General features: G+C 47.3%; 2 protein-coding genes and 2 non-coding genes across 4 annotated transcripts in view; 2 read left to right on the top strand and 2 right to left on the bottom strand.

The window, feature by feature from the left end:
• The window catches only part of LOC137312273 (zinc finger protein 268-like), a 93,107-nt gene that overhangs the window by 52,544 nt on the left and 15,934 nt on the right, over positions 1 to 24,629 (top strand). The gene's annotated exons all lie outside the window — the stretch shown is intronic.
• On the top strand, positions 3,383 to 3,465 carry trnal-uaa (transfer RNA leucine (anticodon UAA)). Its single transcript has one exon. It is a non-coding gene; the product is annotated as a tRNA-Leu (tRNA).
• Positions 9,130 to 9,203, bottom strand: trnat-agu (transfer RNA threonine (anticodon AGU)). Its single transcript has one exon. It is a non-coding gene; the product is annotated as a tRNA-Thr (tRNA).
• LOC137312275 (transmembrane emp24 domain-containing protein 10-like) lies at positions 19,318 to 24,209 on the bottom strand. Its single transcript, XM_067978881.1, has 3 exons — positions 24,147 to 24,209; positions 22,126 to 22,252; positions 19,318 to 19,568 (listed from the first exon to the last, which is right to left on the bottom strand). Exons 1-3 carry the CDS (start codon positions 24,192 to 24,194, stop codon positions 19,447 to 19,449), a joined length of 297 nt encoding a protein of 98 aa, XP_067834982.1. The 5' UTR covers positions 24,195 to 24,209; the 3' UTR covers positions 19,318 to 19,446.

Raw genomic sequence — 24,629 nt, 5'->3', positions numbered from 1 at the left:
TGGTGCGAACGGGACATGTGCCCCTGAGGAACAGCGGTCGATGTACAGCAAACTTAAAGGCGTAAGAATGTGAGAGTGAATGTTAGAGTAGGTAAGGCCGCAGTAAAGTCTCAGTGAAATGGATCATGATTGTGGAAGGAAGAAAAAGCGGGAAGAAGCGGTCGGTCTGAATTTTGGATCATCCAGAGACACATGAGAGTGCTCGGATGTGAAAGAGTAAGCGGGCTTTCACCATCCACAAAACATCTTTCTTTCATGTGGTAAATATTGATTTCTTGCAGCGTTCTATTAGCCTGTGTCGCGGAGAGTGAACCAAGCGGTACCGTGACCCGGATTTGCACCGTGGTTGTGGCGCCAATAATGCAGATAACTGACCTCATATAACCTGCCCCGTCCTCTTCAAAACCGCGAACGGCACTGATTGAGATTCACGGGGAGTGATCTTGTCGATTATTTTTTGTTGGCCCCAATTACTAACAGATCTCACACTGTAATAGGATGAATTTTAAAGATGTGAGTATCTGCGCCCTTCCAAACCTCCACTCTCATTCAGTCTGTACTTCCTTTCACTGCTCTCCTCCCGTTTACATTGCTGTATTTTGAACTGTATCTCCCGTCCAGCAGCCTATCTGCCCGTTCCGTTTCATCTCACCATTTCAACACCTAACACAAAAAGGTTAAAGTGCACATGAGTGCGTCATTCGAATATGAGGATTGAGATCACATGCGCAACGACGGTGTCTATTGCTGATCTTTATTGATTATCTCTGGATCGGTCCCTTCCTTTAATCCTGTGCAGTAACAGTGATATAAATTTGTGGATTTGAGGGTTGAGCCAAACCCAAGTCAGTTCCCCAGTCCCCAGGAGAAATTCTATAATTCCTGGACAATTTGTATTAAGCAGAATTTAGCAGCAAAATGTATTATTAATGGGAGCAGTGGGGATGAGATTCATCAACATCCGGCGCCCTGTAAAACAGAGCGGCGGGCAGATGAGGATTAAATTAAATCCTAATTCACTGAATCCAAACAAGGTTTCAAGAAGTGAATCTGTCAGGAGTGGGATTCCTGATCCTGTGTGTGAGCTGCACCTGGGGAATTCTACCAGTGAGACAGGAACGTCCGCACGGTAGCGGCTGCATGTGTCCACTTGGAAACCTGTCGGAAAGAACATAAAGTCTCACAAATCTCCTCTGAATACCCTGCGCATTCTGATTTACAGCCGTGCATTAGAGGCGCTCGCAGCTGCCGTGTCCGAGCGGTTCAGGCGTGAGATATAAAACCCAACGGGGTGTTCCGGTGAAAGTTCACGGCGCTATTGTTTAAAGTTTTGTTCAATGCTCAAATAAATATGAACTGGAGATAACGGGCCGCCTTTCCTTCCCTCAGAGAGATTCTCCACCGCGGCAGAGCCTTTTAATTGGGAGCCCAATGGTCTCTTGCAAAATGTCAAGATGCGTGACGGAAACGTCACAATATTCCACAATTAGGGTACGGAGAGACTGGAGAAGCTGGGGTTGTTCTCCTTACAGCAGAGAAGGTTGAGTGGAGATTTGATAGAAGTTTTCAAAATCATGACATGTTTAGATAAAGTAAATAAAGAGAAACTGTTCCGATTGGCGGAAGAGTCGAGAATCAGAGGACACAGATTTACGGTGGTTGACAAAAGAACCAAAGGCGATATGAGGAAAACGATTGTTACTCAGCGAGTAGTTATAATCTGGAATGCGCTTCCAGAAAGGGGGATGGAAGCAGATTCCATCGTGGCTTTCAAAAATATTTGAAGGGAAAATATTTGCGGGTCTACGGGGAAAGAACGGGGGAATGGGACTAACTGGATTGTTCTTACAAAGAGATGGCACAGGCTCGATGGGCCAAATGGCCTCCTTCTGTGCTAAAACGATTCTATGATTTTATCTCTCCCAAGCTCCATCATAAATTCTGCTCACTTGATATTTAGGTTATTTTTTCTATACTTTTATCTCTATGTCTCTGTCTCTCTCTGTGTTTTCCCCTGATGGACTCCTCCGGCTTCCTTGAACGGCTCAGGCTGATCGAACCAGCGACAGCAGCAGAGAAGGGTAAAGATAGAAAGACTGAGACGGTAGGGAAAGTAAAGGACCAATCCAGAAGATGAATTCGTAACTAATGTCTACACATTCATGACTCTTCGTCCTCACAGTGAAAACATCAGTAATTTTATCCCAGTATAAGAAGAAAGTCTTGAATTTATAAAGCGCTTTTCACGACCACAAGACGTCTGAAGTGTAGTCACTGTGATACTTGTGGTAGAGCGGATAATCTGCGGATGACGAGACAGACAACAATGTAGCTTTAGAGCAATTAATTCTGCAAAGTCTCACTTGATAATACAAGTTGCACGTAAATAAACGAATGTGGTAAAGAGAAGCTAATATTGTTGATATGAAATATTTAGAATAGAACTGGACATTCCTCTACATCGGAATAGAAAACGTGATTGGATGGACAGAATGATGGCCGATCGGCTGTGGGTGGCACCCCTTTATTATTAGTGGCTTGTTGATCTTGGGGTATGATTCTCGACTTGGGTATTTGCTGATTGACATGTGAGAGAACGCGAACGAGCCCTGCGGTGTTACCATTTTTAGTGTAAAATCACTAATTGGCTTCTCACGTCTTGTCAGCGGTGTAGTCGGCAGGATTGACTTAATCTCAGTGCAAGGAGGACAGAATGCAGAGGTTCTGACCACAACACACATGGAGAAAGGAAAATGTCTCACGATGGTGTTCAGATTGAAGCTGAATGTAAATGTATCCCAATTCACGTGACCTCATGAATGGAGAATGAAAATGCTGCTCCATTGGGCGGTAAAGGAACGCGAACATCCCGCTTGGCAGGCGAGAATTTTACCCCAGAAACAGCAATGCCCGCACAGGTGTTGGCTGCATGAGTCCAGCTGGAAACCCGTCTGCAAGAACATACAGTCTTATAGATCTCCTGTGATAACCTTCCGCATTCTGATTTATCGTTTGCAGCTGCGATGACCCAATGATTAAGGCGTTGGACTCGCAAAGTGATTTTCCCACCCAGCCTCGACGCAACACATGTGGAGAAAGGAAAATATTTCAGAACGGTGAGCAGATTGAAGCTGAGTGCAAATAGATCCCAATTCACACGATCTTATGAATGGAGAATGATAATAATCCTGAATTGAGCGGGAATCGAAGCCCGACCTCACCACGTTGCAGACGAGGATTCACTCACTGAAACAGCAATGCCCGCACGTTATCAAGCTCCAAGTGTCGAGTTGGAAACCTGTCGGAGAGAACATTGTATCACAGATCGCTTGTGATAAACCTACGCATTGTGATTTACAGCCGTGCAGCATAAATAACTGTGGCTGCGATGGCCGAGTGGTTAAGGCGTTGGACTTAAAATTCGAATGGGATTTTCCTGCATAGGTTCGAATCCTGCTTACAGCACTATTGCTAAAAGTTATGTTCACTGCTCAAATAAATGTGAACTGGAGTTGACGAACCGCATTCCCTCTCTCAGAGAGACTCTCCAGCGCGGCTCATGCTTTTAATTTGGAGCCCAATGGTCTCTTGCAAAATTGCAAGACACGTGAAGGAATCTCTCCCAAGCTCCATCTTAAATTCTGCCCGTTCGCAGAACTTGACATTGATCCTATTTCTTCCTATACTTTGATCCCACCTTGTCTCTGTCTCTGACTCTCTGTGTTTTTCCCTCATGGACTTCTCAGGCTTCGTTGAACGGCCACGGATGATCGAACCTGGAACACCGGCAGTGAAGGGTAAAGATGGAAAGACTGAGATGGTGGGAGAAGCAAAGGTGCAACCCAGCTGATGAATTCATAACTAATGTCCACACATTTATGTCTCTTCACCCTCACAGTGAAAAATCAGCAATTTGAGTCCAGTCCACTTATGGTAGAGTGGATAATATGTGGATGTTGAGACAGACACCAATCGAACCGTTGCCGTGGTGATGAAAGCTCCAAATCCTAAACACTAGACCACAAGGTAACGCTGAAAATTCTTTGCTGTGAACAAGCAGACCAACGCGGCCTTTCCCACTCGCCCCTTTGTAATTCAGGTCATTTTCGGGCCAGACAAGCTGCTCGCACAAAATGGCATTTTCTGTTCGAACTACTATCGGGACAGAAGGTGATGTTCAGGCAATGACAGCACCAAGTGCAAGTAGGCATGGACATGGAATGGAAAGTGAGGTAAAATACTCCCACAAGCTGCTGATGGACATGTTTCCATTTCCAAAATTCACACATCGAATCAATGCAGCTCCTGGGAAAACTCCAAGGCAACGCAGGTCTATCGGGCATCGTTTGAAGCAACTGGCAGTTTAAAGTGTCATCTCCTGCTGCTCCTGTGGGGAGTGAGGGAGAGACATCTGCGTACAGTTTGATTTTGTACAGAACTGTACAGAGAAAGAGCAAATATAGTGGGGCTGTGAGATATTCTATATTATTCATATTTGACCAGAGGAATATCCGTAGTCAGAAACTGAAAAGAAGGTAGAGATAAGAGGCCTGAGAATAAACACAGAGCTGAATGAATCACGGAAGAGTGAAAGAAAAATAAATGTCATCAGTTCCATAGTGTCCGGTGCTCAATCCTGGGAGCTCCCCGATGGACTGGTGGTTAAAATTCAGTGCTCCCATCACCGGGTGGTTCCATTCCCAGTCAGAGAATTAAATTTAACAAGAGTTATGAACTTAATAAATAATTACATGAAGATAATTAAACCCTGTTCGTAGTTGAATGACTGTTTTAATCACCATTAATCAACCAATAACTTTCTATTTCAGACTGAAGGAGATGCTGACGTGGTTACCGAGAGTCAGTCAAAACTTTAATAAGATTTTTGTGCTTTGCATGTGATGAAATTTCATCATTTTACAGACTGCATCTTAAGAGTGGGATTAAAAGCTCAGTGCAGCCGTTGTTAAATTTAACATTAACCGGCAATTGTCGCCGTTTATCACAGGAACGCCCGAACCGGTTCTCCGATGAAGATGAAAGTAACGCAACGGGAAACATCTGATCCGACACGAAAGGCGTCGGGGTGTGATAAAAATCCCCACCGTTTTGCTTTTCCAAAATAAAGGGTGTGACATTTATTCTCTGAAAATAGAAACAGTCTGGTCTCACTCACTGCAGAAATCTCTCTGTCACAGTGAACCAGCTCTCCTACTGCGAGTGTGACCTCCCTTCGGGCCTTTCAGGGGCTTGTCTGTCAAGATGAATTGTGATTTCCGTGAAGCCAATGTTCCATTCCTTTATATGATTCATGTGCCTGATTTCCGACCACAGGGTAAATGGTGAAATATCAGCCCTGCTCAGCTGGCAATGATCACGGTACATTTTCCTGCAGACAAAACACACATTGAAATCCTGGAACTTTGAGGCGATGAATCCTGAGGAAAAATATAATAAGGACTCGAACAACAAACATTTGCACCACCGAGACAAGCGGAAAAGCCCGATGCTAAATGTGTAATTCACTGAGCTAAACGTTGAGACTGCAGGAGCCAATATAACAGCTGTCTACTATCAGTTCACTTTTGCAAAATGAATGGTTGAAACTTGCAGGAGTGAAAATCCAACGAGCCGGTCTTCACTCTTAAACCAGCAACTGTGAAGTTAAGAGAAACGTGCCGGAGAAATACTCGATTTCAGCGCGGTGACACTGGGCCAGAGTAAAGCTCAGTTAATATGATCGCCGAGTGGTGAGAGGGTGGATTTGGAATTCCTGAGCGACCGCACTGCGCATTTTCCAGATCTGCTTGGAGCACCAATCCCTTCAATTCATCACTTACAGGGACAATTCGATTCGCGGTTTCTTTTCCCTCAGCTTGGCGAGATCTTAAAAATTGAAAGCGACCAATATCAGAACTAACCTCGTCACCGACATGCTCACAGATACAGAGCGGCCACACTCTGCTTCAGTGAGATGAAAGACCAGAGCGGTTTCAAGGTCGAATGCAATTGGAAGCAAAGCTCATTCAATGAAAGTGCAGGTCATTGAGGTGCCTTGAAAGACCTGATTGTTTGAACTGAACTTCTTCCGAGACCGCGTGAGATTCAGGTGGAGTGATTTGGGGACTCCTTTTCCCTCGTTGCAAGAGTTTGAACCGCAGATCAAGGATCAAAAGTCCAGGTCGAAATAAGGGCTTCTCCAGGGTATGAACCTCGAATCGAGAATTATACCCCGACCTCAACGAGCCCAGAAACAAGAACGTATCACGGACACATTCTATGAGAGGGCTGACTGTATCATGCAACGGAACTACGCTGCCTACATGAAAACCAAGAGCAGGAAGCTTGAGAAACTCGGCATCACCACCAGCAACGACCAAGCTTCCCCTGGTACCACGGTTGCAACCACAGGGAAGTCTATTGTCAATTTATCCGACCACACCCTTCAACCAGACGAAATCGAAGTTCTCAGCCGAGGGCTCAATTTCTGCCCCACTACCAAAATGGACCCCACTAGTCTCGCGGCGGACACAGAGGAATTCATCAGGAGAATGAGGCTCCGGGAATTCTACCACAAACCCCAAGATTTCAGCAGCGAACCCAATGAGACAATCGACGATCCGGAACAGCAGACAGAGGGATCCGCGGTACAGCAACCGAAGAGGAAAGAGTCAAACTGGACTCCTCCGGAGGGTCGCTGCCCTCAGCTGGACATGTATGCTCAAGCTGTCAGGAAATGCGTCAATGCCAGATTCATCAGCCGCACTCAGAAGACAGTCCAGAATGTCACCCGAGCACAACGCAACGCCATCAACGCTCTCAAGACCAACCGCAACATCGTCATCAAACCAGCGGACAAAGGAGGAGCCATAGTCATACAGAACAGAACAGACTATTGCAAAGAAGCATACCGACAACTGGACAACCAGGAACACTACAGACGGTTACCCGCAGATCCGACCAAAGAACACACCCACCAGCTCAACAAACTGATCAAGACCTTCGATCCAGACCTTCAAAGCATCCTACGCATTCTCATCCCACGTAATCCCCGCGTGGGAGACTTCTACTGCCTCCCAAAGATACACAAAGCCAACACACCCGGACGTCCCATCGTATCAGGCAACGGAACCCTGTGTGAGAACCTCTCTGGATACATCGAGGGCATCCTGAAACCCATCGTACAGGGAACCCCCAGCTTCTATCGTGACACTACAGACTTCCTACAAAAACTCAGTACCCACGGACCAGTTGAACCAGGAACACTTCTCACCACGATGGACGTCTCGGCACTCTACACCAGTATCCCCCACGATGACGGCATCGCTGCGACAGCATCAATACTCAACACCAACAACAGCCAATCTCCGGAAGCCATCCTACAACTCATCCGCTTCATCCTGGATCACAATGTCTTCACCTTCGATAACCAGTTCTTTACCCAAACACACGGAACAGCCATGGGGACCAAATTCGCACCCCAATACGCCAACATTTTCATGCACAAGTTCGAGCAGGACTTCTTCACTGCACAAGACCTCCAACCAACACTATACACCAGATACATCGACGACATTTTCTTTCTATGGACCCACGGCAAGGAATCACTAAAGAGACTACACGATAACATCAACAAGTTCCATCCCACCATCAAGCTCACCATGGACTACTCCTCAGAATCAGTTTCTTTCTTGGACACACGAATCTCCATCAAAGACGGGCACCTCAGCACCTCACTCTACCGCAAGCCCACGGACAACCTCACGATGCTCCACTTTTCCAGCTTCCACCCTAACCACGTCAAAGAGGCCATCCCCTATGGACAGGCCCTGCGAATACACAGGGTCTGCTCAGACGAGGAGGAACGCGATGGACACCTACAGACGCTGAAAGACGCCCTAGTAAGAACGGGATATGACGCTCGACTCATCGATCGACAGTTCCGACGGGCCACAGCAAAAAATCGCATAGACCTCCTCAGGAGACTAACACGGGACGCAACCAACAGAGTACCCTTTGTCGTCCAGTACTTCCCCGGAGCGGAGAAACTACGCCATGTTCTCCGCAGCCTTCAACATGTCATCAATGAGGACAAACACCTCGCTATGGCCATCCCCACACCTCCACTACTCGCCTTTAAACAGCCACCCAACCTCAAACAGACCATCGTTCGCAGCAAACTACCTAGCTTTCAAGAGAACAGCGTCCACGACGCCACACAACCCTGCCACGGTAACCTCTGCAAGACATGCCAGATCATCGACACAGATACCACCATCACACGAGATGACACCACCCACCAGGTGCATGGTTCATACTCCTGTGACTCAGCCAACGTTGTCTACCTCATACGTTGCAGGAAAGGATGCCCCAGAGCATGGTACATTGGCGAGACCATGCAGACGCTGCGACAACGGATGAACGGACACCGCGCAACAATCGCCAAACAGGAGGGTTCCCTCCCAGTCGGGGAACACTTCAGCAGTCATGGACATTCATCCACCGACCTTCGGGTAAGCGTACTCCAAGGCGGCCTTCGAGACACACGACAACGCAAAATCGTCGAGCAGAAATTGATAGCCAAGTTCCGCACCCATGAGGACGGCCTCAACCGGGATCTTGGGTTCATGTCACGCTACACGTTACCCCACCAGCGAACAAATGTTATCTGTTTTTAATATAATGGGTCATTTGCTGGCTCTCTCTGCCTTCCGGATGTTTCTGCCTCTCTCTGTGTTTTTTTTTTCTCTTTTTTTTCCCTGTTTGTTTTTTTATTGAATGTGTATTCGGAGGTTCTGCAGGTAACACCTCTCTGTCTGAACACGGTGATTGCCTTGGCAACGGGCAGTTGCAGGGGCAGTCTGTAAACACCATTTATTATTGTTCAATATGTATAAATGCGTAGGCTTCAAGGAGATCTTGAAACATTTGCCTGAGGAAGGAGAAAATCTCCGAAAGCTTGTGAATTTAAAATAAAATTGCTGGACTATAACTTGGTGTTGTAAAATTGTTTACAAGTATCATGAAAAGGCATTTTTGAAGAGACTTCCTGATCAGTTCCGTGTTGGATCCTGAACAAAACACAGCACTGTGTGCTTCTCAAATTCACAAACACCATGAATTACACAAAGGCACCGCTGGGAGTTGAACCCAGGATCTTCTGTTCACTGGACAGGCGTTTTAACCAACTAAGCCACGGTGCCAATTCACGGTACTGTCGCCCACCTCCTCTCATTAATATCTATCAGCTACACGTCACATTCTGTTGGGGGTTCAGACTGTTTGATCTTTGTCTGTTTCACTTGCCAGTTTCCCTGTGAATCCCGATACTGACTGCGTTTCAAGCTGTGTTTATCTTTCAGTGTCCATCAGTGCTTTGATACACGAATGAATATTTGTGCTTGTGTTTGTTACTTTAAATAAATTAGGGATGGACAATTCTCGCTCTGACACTGAAGAACTAATTAAGCAAATTTCACAGTGAAGAGTTGTTTATTGTGGTGCTGAAACGAAAAAAACATAAAAGGTGCAAAGAGGGAAAACGGGAAAAACTTGTGAGTGAAATTAAGGACAACTTTCAAGGTCTTTACACGTATATTAAGAGAAAGAAGGGTGACTAAGAGTAATGTGGGCCCTTAAAGACAGATGGAAGTGATATTATAATTGAAATTCAGGAAATGGCAGACTTGCTGATACTCACAGAAAAGCATGAGGATAATAAACCAGATACGAGGAAAACTGAAAATAAATCAAGGGGATTCAGTGTAAGTAAAATAATGGTATTGGAGAAAACAATTAGACTAAAGATAAACAAATCTCCAGGACCTGATGGTGACCATCCCAGGGGACTAAGGGGAATAGGTGAGGAAATTGTACATGCTTTAGTCATGATCGTTCAAAACTCTCTTGATTCAGGAATAATTTCATGGATTGAAAAATTGCCAATGTCATTCCATTAATTAGGAAGGGTAGGAGAGATAAAGCAGGAAATTATAGACAGATTCGTCTGACGTCTGTTGTGGGGAAGTTACCAGAATCTGTTATTAGGGAAAGAATGACTGAGCACTTGGATAAACATGAATTGATCAGAGAGAGTCAGCATGGATTTGTAAAGTGTAAGTCAAGTCCAACGAAACTAGTTGACCTTTTTGAAGATGTAACTAACGTGGTAAATGATGGAGTGTCTATGGGGGTTATGTGTATATTGACTTCCAGAGGCATTCGTTAAGGTTTAACATCAGAGAGTGTTAACATAAATGAGAACATGTGGAATTCAAAGCAACCCATTGACATGGGGAGGGAGTTGGTTTGGAGGTAGGAGACAGAGAGTCGGGTTAATGGGTATGTACTCAAATTGACAGGATGTGATTAGTGGTGTCCCCCAGGGATCTGTATAAATGAGGCAGATAAAGGAATAGAGAGCGGTATATCCAGGTTTGTTGATGACACCAAGTTAGGTGGTGCAGTGAGTAGTGTAGATGGGAGCATAAAGTTATAAAGGGAAATTGATGGATTCAGTGAGTTGGTAAAACTGTGTCAGATGGAACTTACATAGAATTACATCGAATGTACATCACAGAAACAGGCAATTCGGCCCAACTAGACTATACCGGTGTTTATGCTGCAGACGAGCCTCCTCCAACCCCTCTTCATCTAACCCGATGAGCAAACCCGAATATTCCTTTCTCCTCCATGTGTTTATCTCACTTCACCGTAAATGCATCCATGCGATTCGCCTTAACTACTCCTTGTGGGAGCGAGCTGCACATTCTAACGCCTCTCTGGATAAATATGTTTCTCTTGAATGCCAGATTGGATTTATTGATGATTATTATATTCATGGCCCTAAGTTCTGACGTCCCCACTCCCAAAAGTACAAACACCTTATCTACATCTGACCTATCAAACCCTTGCATAATCTTAAAGTCCTGTATCAGGTCACCCTCAGCCTTCTCTTTTCTCTACAAAAGAGCCCCAGACTGTTCAAAGTTTCAATCTGGGGAAGTGTGAGGCCATCCACACTTTGGCCCGAAGCAAGATAAATCAGAGTATTTTCGAAATGGTGAGAAGCCAGGAACTGTGGGTGAGCAGAGATACTTCGGGAAATCAGGAAGAGTTGGCAGACAGGTGCAAAAAATAATTAAAATGGCTAATGGAATGTCGGCCTTTATCTCAAGGGAACTGGAATTCAAAAGGGTGGAAGTTATGTTAGAATTCTATAAACTCAGCTAAGGCCACATTTAGAGTACGGCATTCAGTCCTGGGCACCAGACCTCAGGAAGGATATGTTGGCCTTGCAGGAGGTGCAGCGCAGAAAGACCAGAATGATACCGGGGCTAAAATGGTAACATTATGAGGACAGGTTGCGTAGACAAGGTTTGTATTTCCTCGTGTATAGAGGATTAAGTGGTGATGTAATTCAGGTGTTGAAGGTGATTCAATGATCCAATGGTGGGTGTGTGAGTTGGTGCTGAATCGGTCCCCTTCAGTGAAGAGAGGGTCAGCGGGCGCCTGACAGACACGGCTCGGAACGGGACTCGCTTCTCTCCGGCGGCAGCGGCTGGTTTAGAGAGATCTCTCTGTCTGCTGCTGTTACTCCGCCTCCCGCACTCTGGGAGAACCGCGGAGGTCGGTCCTCATTTTTCTCTTATGGATCCGGCTCCATCCGTTTACTGTTGACGAGAGTGCGTCTGATACCAAGTCAGTCAGAAGCGGGTGCAAATCACAACATAGGCACAGGCCCAAGGACTGGGGACTGGTTTGATATTGGGTCCTTTTTAAGGGATAGGCTGTAGAATGTTTGTATAATAATAATGATCAGAATTAACTTTGATACAATGAAGTTTTTTTCAGTTATTTCCCATTTCCACCCTCACCAGTTTTATACAGTAACAGGTAACAATGTTTGAGGGATGTGATGTCCAGTGTTGGTGGAATCAGTGTAATTTAACTTGATACATTGAAGAATCTCTTGTCTATCCCAGGCTCTTACCTTAGGTTTCGACCCTCACCTAGTTTAAAATTGGTCACTCACTGATATAAATAGACCAGTAACAACCCCGAAACCTCAGCGGGGATATTTGTTCCGATACTTAATGACGGTCCCAATTTCCACTGAAATTCTCAATCAGCAAATCCCAGAGGCTGTTTCGGGTTTGACAAACTGTGAAACAGATTGTTTTAAAAGCCGGAAAGAGGGAAAAACTGGTGGTTGATATGAAGTGTTATACATTATCTCTTTCTGTTTCAGATTTACAATTTCTCTTTGTGTGTTACTGACAGGAGAGGCTATCACGGAGCCCAGTGACTGGGTAACGAGCTGCACTGAGTCATTGGCCTGTGTTACAGACCGGCTCGTTGGACCTGCTCATTTCGTGAACTCGCTGGTGTCTCAGCACGTGTGATGACTGAGTGAATCCCTTCCCACACACGGAGCAGGTGAACAGTCTCTCAACCAATGGGCATGCGTTGATGTGTCAGCAGTTCATTTCTGCTTTTAAAGCTCTTCTCACAGTCACTGCATGAAAAGGTCACTCAACAGTGTCAACAAGTTAATGTTTCAGAAGGTGGGATGATCGAGTGAATCTCTTCCCACACACGGAGCAGGTGAAAAGTCTCTCCCCAGTGTGAGTGCGTCGATGCCTCAGCAGTTCGTTTCTGATTTTAAATCTCTTCCCACAGTCAGAACATTTAAAGGTCTCTCAGTGTGAACTCGCTGGTGTTTCAGAAGGTTTGATGACCAAGCGAATCCCTTCCCACACACGGAGCAGGTGAACGGCCTCTCCCCAGTGTGAGTGCATTGGTGTGTCAGCAGATTAAATTTGCTTTTAAACCTCTTCTCACAGTCAGAACATTTAAAAGGTCTCTCATCGGAGTGAACTCGCTGGTGTGTCAGCAGGATGGATGACTGAGTGAATCTCTTCCCACACACGGTGCAGATGAACGGCCTCTCCCCAGTGTGGGTGCGTTGGTGTCTCAGCAGTTCAATTTTGCTTTTAAACCTCTTCTCACAGTCAGAACATTTAAAAGGTCTCTCATTAGTGTGAACTCGCTGGTGTGTCAGGAGGTGAGATGACTGAGTGAATCCCTTCCCACACACAGAGCAGATGAACGGCCTCTTCCCAGTGTGAGTGCGTTGGTGTTTCAGCAGTTCAATTTTGCTTTTAAACCTCTTCTCACAGTCAGAACATTTAAAAGGCCTCTCCCCAGTGTGAACTCGCTGGTGTGTCAGGAGGTGGGATGATCGAGTGAATCCCTTCCCACACATGGAGCAGGTGAACGGCCTCTCTCCAGTGTGAACTCGCTGGTGTGTCAGGAGGAGGGATGACTGAGTGAATCCCTTCCCACACACGGAGCAGGTGAACGGGCTCTCCCCAGTGTGAACTCGCTGGTGTGTCAACAGGGTGGATGACTGAGTGAATCCCTTCCCACACACGGAGCAGGTGAACGGGCTCTCCCCAGTGTGAACTCGCTGGTGTGTCAACAGGGTGGATGACTGAGTGAATCCCTTCCCACACACGGAGCAGGAGAACGGCCTCTCCCCAGTGTGGGTACATTGGTGTGTCAGCAGATTCCTTTTACATTTAAACCTTTTCTCACAGTCAGAACATTTAAAAGATCTCTCCCCAGTGTGAACTCGCTGGTGTGTCAACAGGGTGGATGACTGAGTGAATCCCTTTCCACACACGGAGCAGGTGAACGGCCTCTCCCCCGTGTGAGTGCGTTGGTGTATCAGCAGATTAATTTTGCTTTTAAACCTCATCTCACAGTCAGAACATTTGAAAGGTCTCTCATCAGAGTGAACTCGCTGGTGTGTCAGCAGGGTGGATGACTGAGTGAATCTATTCCCACACACGGAGCAGGTGAACGGCCTCTCCCCAGTGTGACTGTGTCGATGAATTTCCAGCCTGGAGGGGGAATTGAATCCCTTCCCACAGTCCCCACATTTCCACGGTTTCTCCATGGTCCGGGTGACCTTGTGTCTCTCCAGGTTGGACGATCAGTTGAAACCTCGTCCACACACAGAACACGTGTACGATTTCTCCCCTCTGTGAATGGTGCGGTGTTTTTTCTGGCTGTGTAACTGGTTAAAGCACTTTCCACAGTCAGTGCACTGGAACACTCTCACTCGGGTGTGTGTGTCTCGGTGCTTTTCCACTCACACTGATGTTTGAAATCTTCTCCCACAGACAGAACAGACAAACATTTCTCCTTCCACATTCAAAGGCCGATGATATTCAGGTCCTGATGAATCGAGTGACTCTGTCAGATCTTGACGTGATCTTTGGTTTGAGTTTCCCTCTGCAAATCCTCCCCTGTAAAAGGAGTTTATAAAAGTTATCACTGTAATTACAGGATAGAAATTCAGATCAGATAACTCTACTTTCTATGGAACACTATTTCCTCTCTCATTTCTCAAAGCTGTAAATCCCTGTCCCACACACTCTCCCTCCTCCCTGTGCTGAAATCCGAATCCATCGCATCATGTTTCAGTGGCCCTAAACCATAAGTGAAAGGGTGTGAGAGAGAGTGTGAGTGTGAGTGTGAGAGAGTGTGAGTACAGCAGTGGGCTCGGTGTGGAGAATGAAGTGGGGCAGGTGGAGCATGTTTCAGTGGGGCAGCAGTGATCATAATCTCATTAGGTTTAGAACAGTTATGGAAAAGGACAGGGGACAGTCAAATGTGAAAATTCTTAACTGGAGGAGGGCTAATTCCAGTGAGTTCAAAAGGGATCTTGTCCAGGTGGATTGGTATCAAAAATTGGCAGGCAGAACAGTAATTGAACAGTGGGAGGCCTTCAAGGAGGAGTTGGTTTGGGTGCAAAGTAGACAGATTCCCACGAGGAGGAAAGGAACAGCATCCAAAGCGAGAGCTCCCTGGATGACTGAAGATATAGAGATCACCATTTCTCCTTCATTTACAGACGCTCCCTGACCGATCACCATTTCTCCTTCATTTACAGACGCTCCCTGACCGATCACCATTTCTCCTTCATTTACAGACGCTCCCTGACCGATCACCATTTCTCCTTCATTTACAGACGCTCCCTGACCGATCCCCATTTCCCCTTCATTTCCCGGCGGGGAGTGAGGGGGGGATAATGTTCACTGTTTTATATTCGGGTCTGGGGCCGCACTCGGGGTTTGTAAAGCCTGAGCCTGGGCCTGAGCCCGGACCCGGGCCCCGGGGTTTATTGAGCCTCTTGCTCCGATCCTCTGACCTGCACCGAACGCGCTCCTCCCGCAGCCTCGACTGGCCGCGCATGCTCAGGACACACTGACTGATAATAAGTCACTACTGCGCCTGCGTGCTGGGCTCCACTGATTCAGATAGGGCACAATCTCTACCGCGCTGCATGCTGGGTGATGCAGCCGCCATTGATGGTCTTAATATCAGGACGAGAAGCAAAGACATTGGAAGCAGGAAGAGCGCGTTTGGACCAAGGAAAATAAAATAAACTGAAACCCCAGCTCTTCGTGCCATTGAAACCGGCACAAACACACAGCGCAGACGCTCCACCACTTTGGTGAACTCCAGAAAATATTTTTTGGTAACTTTTATTAAATTCGTTTTTTTAAATGTTGCAACCGACGGGTTCAATTCAGGTTTATTTTCGAACTGCACCTCAGGATGTCAGTCTCACCACTAATCCCGCCCTGGTGATTAAGGAGAGTTCCGGACCAATAGGAGGAGCGCAAATTGACTGGAGGGGTGACAGGGTGAGTTGGTCCTCCAACGAATCGGAGTGTGTGAGGGGCGGGAGTTGTGGCATAGAATGGGCGGGTTTAAACCCAGATGTCCCTCATTGTCTGAAACATAATTTTTAAAACCTAATTGATCTTAAACTCCAGGAGACAACTCGACCTTTCTGTTGCGTCTTGAAACAGATCAAACCAGATGAGGTGGAGCAAACATTTCAACATTTGTTAGAAAAACACATTAATTAAGAACAGCCAACATGGATCATTTGAGATAACTCAAGTCCACTGATAAAGGGAATGTAGTCAACATTGATTGTGAAAGGGTGTTTGGTAAGATGCCGGACAGGAGGCTTGTTGATAAAATTAGTACTTACCGCATTAAAAGGAATGAGGCAGTGTGGAAAGGAAGTTGTGTAAAGGGCAGAAAACAGAAAGTAGTGGTTAATGGATGTTCTCCAGACTGGAGGGATGTAAACAGTGGTGTCCCCCAGGGTCAGTGTTGGGACCATTGCTAACCTCAATATAGAGAATGATCTGAGCTTGGGTATGTGGGACACAAGGTGAAAATCTCCAGATGACGCCAAAATTGGCAGCGTGGGGAACTGTGAAGAGGAGTCAGAGACTTCACTGTGACGTCCACAGGTTAGTAAATGGATCAGGTGAAGTTTAATGCAGAGAAATGTGACGTGATGCATTTTGAGAGGAAGAAAAATGAGATGAAATGTAAACTAAATGGTGAAAGTTTAAAAGTAGAGCAGCAGAGAGACTTAGGGATGGAAGGTTCTAAATAATGCATTGTCTTATTAATTAACAAGTCTGAGAGTCAGCAACTTTAATACCTCATTAAGAAATATATGAGCAAATTCTCTTTCCTCTCCCATACCAGACGAAACATGCAAATCCCCCGTGTAGACGAGATCAGCCCTCTGGATGGAACCACGGACTCCCTGAGCTTGATCTCCAGTGTCTCCAGTCCCAACTGCCCCTTACTTCAGTATCCCCTCACTTTTATACCCTGTTGTGATCCATCTCTGTTCCTGAAGCTGGAACTTCCCTAATCTGTGGTTTACAAGGACACATTGCTTGGTTCCCAGCAGTTACTTTTCTTCAGTAGTGTTCTCATGATCCCTGAACTACCCTGCTTAGTGTTAATTAGAATCATAGAATCATAGAAAATTTACAGCACAGAAGGAGGCCACTCAGTCCATTGTGTCCGCGCCAGCCGAAAATGAGCCACCCAGCCTAATCCCAGTTTCCAGCACTTGGTCCATAGCCTTGTCGGTCACGGCACTTCAGGTGCATATCCGGGTACCTTTTAAATGAGTTGAGGGTTTCTGCCTCTACCACCCTTTCAGGCAGTGAGTTCCAGACACCTACCAGCCTCTGGGTGAAAAATGTTTTCTCAGCTCCTCAATAATCCTTCCACCAATCACTTTAAATCTATGCCCTGCTCCTTGTTTGTTGACCTCTCTGCTAAGGGAAATCAGTCCTTCCTGTCCAGCCTATCTCGGCCACACATAAATTTGTACACCTCAATTAAATCAATCCTCAGCCTCCTCAGTTTCAAAGAGAACAATCCCAGCCTATCCAATCTTTCTTCATAGCTAAAATTATCCAGTCCTGGCAACATCCTCGTAAATCTCCCCTGTACCCTCTCTCGTGCAATTACACCCTTCCTGTAATGTGGTGACCAGAACTGTACACAGTACTCAAGTTGTGGGCCTAACCATTGTTTTATACAGTTCCAGCATAACCTCCCTGCTCTTATATTCTATGCCGTGTCTAATAAAGGAAAGAATTCCATTTGCCTTGTTAACCACCTTATCTACCTGTCCTGCTACCTTCAGGGATCTGTGGACATGTATTCCAAGGTCCCTCACTTCTTCTACACCTTTCAGTATCCTCCCATTTATTGTGTGCTCCCTTGCCTTATTTGCCGGTCCCAAATGCATTACCTCACACTTCTCCGGATTAAATTCCAAGCCCTGTTCTGACACAACACACTCCCGACTCCAGCTTTCAGTTGAAAATTAATTTTATTCTTGGAATGAGTTTGTAAAGATTCCCAAAGACTGGAATGGTTTAGACAGGGACAGGGAGAGGCCGCAGTCTCTGGCCACTCACGCAGGGAGCAGGAGGAGGAGAGGCGAGTTTTCGAAGTTTGAGCCGCCCAAATGGTCCAAGTTTCACTCTGTCCCTGCCTCGAACCTCCGAGGGTCGAACTGCTCGGGCTCCGCACCTCCCCTGGGCCTGCAGTGGGCCCACGCCATGCGGTGTTGAAAGACACGGGGAGAGCTGCACTTGCTCGCGGCAGAGAACTTATTAAAAGCACGTAAAGCCCCTGGTCAAGATGGGCATCACACAGCAGGTCCGACTGGCAACCTTCACACGAGCAGCACATTTAAATCAGGGTGTTGGACAGACTGTGAACGGGCACTGATCAAACTGGAGTCTCCAATGTCAGATACAGGCCCCAAATTACCCACCCGGATTCATTGTCAAAACAGTCCAGAACCCTCACATCACATTCTCACAGAGTGTTTGGTGCAGCCATTTAACTTGGTGCTGGTGGATCAACACAGAGGGGAAAAGTGAACCCCATTTTGCTCACTGAAACTATTCTGGACTGACTGTCACAAGGACACGGCCCTGCCTTAAATAACTAGTCGAGCTGCTGTGGCCTCACCCAGGGGGAGCAGGACCACCGGGGGCCCTCGGATGACGCGAGGTTTGATAGCGGGGATAATCGCGGCCCGCAGAATGTTAGCCTAAGGTGGGGGTGCGAGGGGCCAGGCCTGGGGGGGGATTGAGGGGCAGGCCCGAGGGGGGGGGGCGAGGGTTAGAGGGGAGCAAGGTTCGATCAGAGGACACAGATTTACTGTAATTTTCGAAAGAACCAGATGGGAGAGGAGGAGAATTCTCTCTTTACACAGCGAGTTGTTCTGATCTGGAATGCGCGGCCTGAAAGGGCGGTGGAGGCAGATTGAGTAATAACTTTCAAAAGGGAACTGGACAAATATTTGAAGGGGAGAAATCTGCAGGACCGTGGGGAAAGAGCAGGGGGGAGTGGGTCTAATTGGAGAGCTGTTTCAAAGAGCCGGCACAGGCACGATGGGCCGAACGGCCTCCTCCTGTGCTGTACGATCCTATGAGGTTCAAGGTGCAGCGGGGTCAGGGTGGAGCGGCTGTCACCAGCTCTGCCTGATGACCATCAGGTGAAGTCCAACACAGTGAAGGAAATGCAGCCCCCAGTGCACTCTCCCTCCCTGCAGCATTCCTCCAGGAATCCACTCGACACTGTGCAGCATCACACCGGCAAATGAGTTGGAGAGGAACTTCCACAAACGTTAGATTTTTCCCAAAGAAGTTCGGACGTTTGTCTCTCTCTCTCTCTCCTGGGGAGCAACGGGGCCGGGTGGAATTAATCCCAGTACCTTCCGAAAACAATCAATCAATCATCGAAAGCTCAGGGCAGCGAACACTATTGGTCCCACCTCCTGATCCAGGGCATGTCTGAGGATACTGATTGTTTCCAGGACTCCCTCAGACTGGTCTGAAACACCGACCGGGGGCCAATTACTGACTGCAATGCTACGAATTAAAACACAACCTGCAGTTTAAACATTCAAAGCACCCCATTTAATATAAAGAGACATTATTGTAAATTAACCCCACCCACTGAACACTCTCCAGGCACAGACACACACACGGGCCAACGTTTTACACACACACACACACATCGTCGTTACTCAATGAGCTTCTTGGCTTTGAAGAAGCGTCGCAGGTAGAAGACCTGCCAGGTGGCCAGGCCGACGAGGCAGCACATGGAGAAGATGCTGAAATACAGGACACGAGCACTGGTGGACTCTGCACGGAGAGAGAGAGAGAGAGAGAGGGGCTCATCAAACAGGTTGGAGGAGTGGATTCAATCTGCACTAAGATCACTTCACTGAAGGCAGCCCTCCCTCTTCCTTTCACCTTGCTGCCCCGAGCACCGTTTCCCTGCTCCTGGGTCACTGCTGCTCCGAGTCTGGCCTTTGGTCGATGCCTGGGGTCACTCCCTCCCCCGAATCCCCATCCTGGATCCACTCTCGCTAAACAGCTCAGGTGAGAGCAGGGACATGGCAGGCCTTTCATGGGAGCGTCACTCTGTCCACAACTGACACCCTGTCCCTTTCTAACTGGTCAATCCCACCACCTAGAATCTTACAGCACAGGAGGCCTCTCGGCCCATCGTGCCTGTGCTGGCTCTTTGAAAAAGCTGTCCCATTAGTCCCACTCCCCTGCCCTTTCCCCATAGCCCTGCAAATGTTTCCTTTCAGTGTTTATCCAATTCCCTTTTGAAAGTTATTATTAAATCTGCTTCAGGCAGCGCATTCCAGGTCATAACTCGCTGCGTAAAATAAAACCCTCATCGCCATCTGGTTCTTTTGCCAATTACCTTAAATCTGTGTCCTCTGGTTACCGACCCTTCTGCCACTGGAAATAGTTTCTCTTTATTTAATCTATTAAAACTCTTCATAATTTTGAACACCTCTATTAAATCTCCCCGTAACCTTCTCTGCTCTAAAGAGAACAATCCCAGTTTCTCAACATAACTGAAGTCCCTCATCCCTGGTACCATTCTAGTAAATCTCCTCTGCACCCTCTCCAAGGCCTTGACATCCTTCCTAAAGTGTGGTGCCCAGAATTGGACACAATACTCCAGCTGAGGCCTAACCAGTGTTTTATAAAGGTTTAGTATAACTTCCTTGCTTTCGTACTCGATGCCTCTATTAATAAAGCCCAGGATCCTGTATGCTTTTTTTAACAGCCTTCTCAATTTGTCACCTTCAAGGATTTGTGTCTGTGCACTCCCCAGGTCTCTCTGTTCCTGCATTCCCTTTAAAATTGTACCATTTAGTTTATATTGCCTCTCCTCATTCTTCCTGCCAAAATGCATCACTTCCCACTTCTGTGTTAAATTTCATCTGCCATGTGTCTGCCCATTCCACCAGTCTATGTCCTCCTGAAGTCTGTTACTATCCTCCACATTGTTCATTACATTTCCGAGTTTTGTATCATCTGCAAAGTTTGAAATACCCTGAATACCCAAGTGCAAGTCATTAATATATATCAAAAAGAGCAGTGGTCCTAATACTGACCCCTGGGGAACACCACTGTATATTTCCCTCCAGTCTGAAAAACAACCGTTCACCACTACTCTCTGCTTTCTGTCCTTTAGCCAATTTTGTAACCATGCAGCCACTGTCCCTTTATTCCCAGGGGCTTCAAATGATCCCTTCTGTCTCTGGACCCCGTTTATACCGTCCTTCCCCAAAAACTTATTCCACAACTCTGCCCTCTGGTGTAGAAAGGTCCCAGCCCTCTGACTCCAACTCCCTGGTTTAGATGAGTGGAGGCCTCCAGCCCATGGAGCACCCCATCTAACGGCCCATGAAAGGACTCTGTGTTTTCCCTCCGCTACCCGACTGAGAGCCTCCCCTCCGGGTGTTCCATCCTGCCCACACTCGCCCCAGTTTGTACACACGTTCCCTTATCCTGCAGTCAAACTTGGAATGAAAATATGCAGAATCTTATCTGCCTCTACAAGGCCCCCTTGTCAGAAGATGGTGGGTTCGAGCCCCACTCCAGAGACTCGAGCACCTCATCCAGGCCGACACTCCCAGTGCAGTACTGAGGGAGTGCCGCACTGTCGGAGGTGCCGTCTTTCCGATGAGACGTTAAAATGAGTCCCTGCCTGCCCCTCTCAGGTGGACGTAAAAGATCTCACAGACACTAATGGGAGAAGAGCAGAATTCTCCCCTGGGTGTTCTGGCCAATATTTATCCCTCAACCAACGCCACTAAAACACAGATTATCTGGTCATTATCACAACGCTGTTTGTGGGATCTTGCTGTGTGCAAATTGGCTGCCCGTTCCCTAAATTGCAACAGTGACTCCACTTCAAAATAGTACATTACTGGCTATTAAGTGCTCTGGGACGTCCCGAGGTCGTGGAAGGGGCGAAATAAATGTACGTTTTTTTTAAAACGAAGTCCCTTTGACACTGGGGATCAGTCCTGCAGTCCTTTTAACCCCTGGCCCCTGGTACCCAAGCCCTAGACCACCCCTCTTTACTCAGAGGGCTAGTGGAGGGCAGTTGGGGCAAGGGATGCTTTGCCACAAAGTGCCTGAAGCAGAGCCCACTGCATCTTTCACAGGACGACTGGATAACCGTATGAAGCTGAGGCTCGTGCTATGGGGGAGAGAAGGGGAGAGGGGCTTATGTCCCGGGAGGTGGAGGGAGCTAAAACCCACAAACTTCTGACTCGGAGGGGTGAGTGACGCTGACCGAGGAACGAGACAGGGTCCCCGAGACCGAGAGCAGTAAGTGGAGAAGGGGCGGGTGTTGCAGACTGAAGCCTGTGCTGGGTGCTCCTACCATTGGTGTCCCTCATCTCTTCCTCTCGCTGCTTCATGTCGGCAAAGTCATTGACGATCGACTCTGACAGATCCTCCAATCGTCGCAGCTCCACCTCAAGTGGCTTCAACTTCTCCGCCTTGGCGATCTGGGCAGGGAGAGAGAGAGAGAGAGAGACGGTCTGTAAGATCGGACAAAGATGTAGTAAATCCATTGTTGACATGAGAGACCCACACTACAGAAAGGATATTGAAGCACTGGAGGCGAGGGGAGGAGTTGTAGAGAGGGGCGAGGTTCTTAACACTCCCAATCTTGTTTCTTGATATCACGTGGAGTGAATCAAATTGGCTGAAGACTGGCTTCTGTGATGGTGGGGATATCGGGAGGAGGCTGAGACGGATCATCCACTTGGCACTTCTGGCTGAAGATGGTTGCAAACACTTCAGCCTTGTCTTTTGCCCTCACGCTGGACTCCGCCATCATTGAGGATGGGGATGTTTACAGAGCCTCCTCCTCCCGTTAGTTGTTTAATTGTCCACCACCATTCACGACTGGATGTGGCAGGACTGCAGAGCTTTGATCTGATCCGTTGGTTGTGGAATCACTTAGCTCTGTCTATAGCATGTTGCTTCCACTGTTTACCATGCATGTTGTCCTGAGTTGTAGCTTCACCAGATTGGCACCTCATTTTTAGATACATCTGGTGGTGCTCCTGGCATGCTCTTATACACTCCTCACTGAACCAGGGTTGACCCCCTGGCTTGTTGGTAATGGTGGAGTGAGGAAAATATCGGGCCATGAGGTTACAGATTGTGCTGGAATACAATTCTGCTGCTGCTGATGGCCCACAGCGCCTCATGGATGCCCAGTTTTGAGCTGCTAGATCTGTTCTGAATCTATCCCATTCAGCACGGTGGTAGTGCCACACAACACGTTGGATGGTGTCCTCAGTGCGAAGACGGGACTTCGTCTCTACGAGGACTGTGCGGTGGTCACTCCTACCAATACTGTCATGGACAGATGCATCTGTGACAGGTAGATTGGTGAGGGCAAAGTCAAGTAGGTTTTTCCCCTTGTGTTGGTTTGCTCATCACCTGCCACAGGCCCAGTCTGGCAGCGATGTTGCTAACAGTCCTTTTATACTTGTTTTAACTGTCTGATTCACTTGTTTTATTCCTTATGCAATCTGCACTTGTGTATAGAACTCTTATTTGGGCAACAGACCGACTGGACCACATCTAGAATATACTGTGTGCAGTTTTGGTCTCCTTATTTAAGGAAGGACGTAATTGCTTTGGAGGCGGTTCAGAGAAGGTTCACTCGACTGATTCCTGGGATAAGGGGGTTATCTTATGAGGAAAGGTTGGACAAGTTGGGCCTGTATACACTGGAGTTTAGAAGAATGAGAGGTGATCTTATTGAAACATTTCAGATCCTGAGGAGACCAGAAGGGGCAGATGCTGAGAGGATGTTTCCCCTTGTGGGAGAGATTAGAACTCGGGGACCACAGTTTAAAAATAAATGGTCTCCCATTTAAGACGGAGATGAGGAGAAACTTTTTCTCTCAGAGGGTGGTGAGTCTGTGGAACTCCCTTCCCCAGAGAGCGGTGGAGGCAGGGTCAGTGAATATTTTTAAGGCTGAGTTAGATAGATTCCTGATTAACAGGGGAGTCAAAGGTTACAGTAGATGGACAGGAAAGTAGGGTTGAGGTCACAATCAGATCAGCCATGATCTTATCAAATGGCAGAGGGGCCGAATGGCCGACTCCTGCTCTTAATTCGTAGGTTCTGATGCTGTTTTTCTCACTTCTTAAAAATATCACACTTGTTTTTTATCACTGCTGTATTATTTTTTAATCAGTTATTTTATTATTTCCTGTATTTTTTTATGAACCTGAAGTATTTATATTACCTGTGACACTATTTGTGACCTGGACTTTGCTCTCATCCCTTTTTCTTATCAGTGAGCTATTTTCCCTTTTATTATTATTTCTGCCCGAGCCCTCCCCGTACCCCAGGACCCCCCCCTCGGACTCACTCACCCGGGGGCAGGCGGCTCTCGAAGCAGATCTCGAACATGTCGTAGTCATCAGTGGTGAAGGCGAATTTGCCCTTAGTCACCTCCTCCTGAGAGTACAGGATGTGGCCGGAGGAGTCCGTCACCTGGGGGAGGGGAAACAGAGAGGTTACACCCTGGCTCCAGCCCGGAACTGTCCCCCACAGCTCCCTCCCCACACCACCCTCCCAATGGTGGAAAGGTACAAAAAGATCATTAAAAAGGATAATGGAACGTTGGCCTTTATCTCGAGGGCTGGAATACAAAGAGGTGGAAGTTATATTACAGCTGGACAGAGCTCTGGTCAGACCCCATCTGGAGACACTGCGTCCAGTTCTGGGCACCGTCCCCTCAGGAAGGATATATCGGCCTCGGAGGGGGTGCAGTGCAGATTAACCAGAATGATACCGGGGCTAAAAGGGTTAAATTACGAGGACAGGTTGCAGAGACGAGGCTTGTATTCCCTCGA

The sequence above is a fragment of the Heptranchias perlo genome, unplaced genomic scaffold (assembly GCF_035084215.1).
Source record: "Heptranchias perlo isolate sHepPer1 unplaced genomic scaffold, sHepPer1.hap1 HAP1_SCAFFOLD_414, whole genome shotgun sequence".
In the NCBI taxonomy this organism is placed as follows: domain Eukaryota; kingdom Metazoa; phylum Chordata; class Chondrichthyes; order Hexanchiformes; family Hexanchidae; genus Heptranchias; species Heptranchias perlo.
This window is presented reverse-complemented; position numbering and strand designations above follow the sequence as displayed.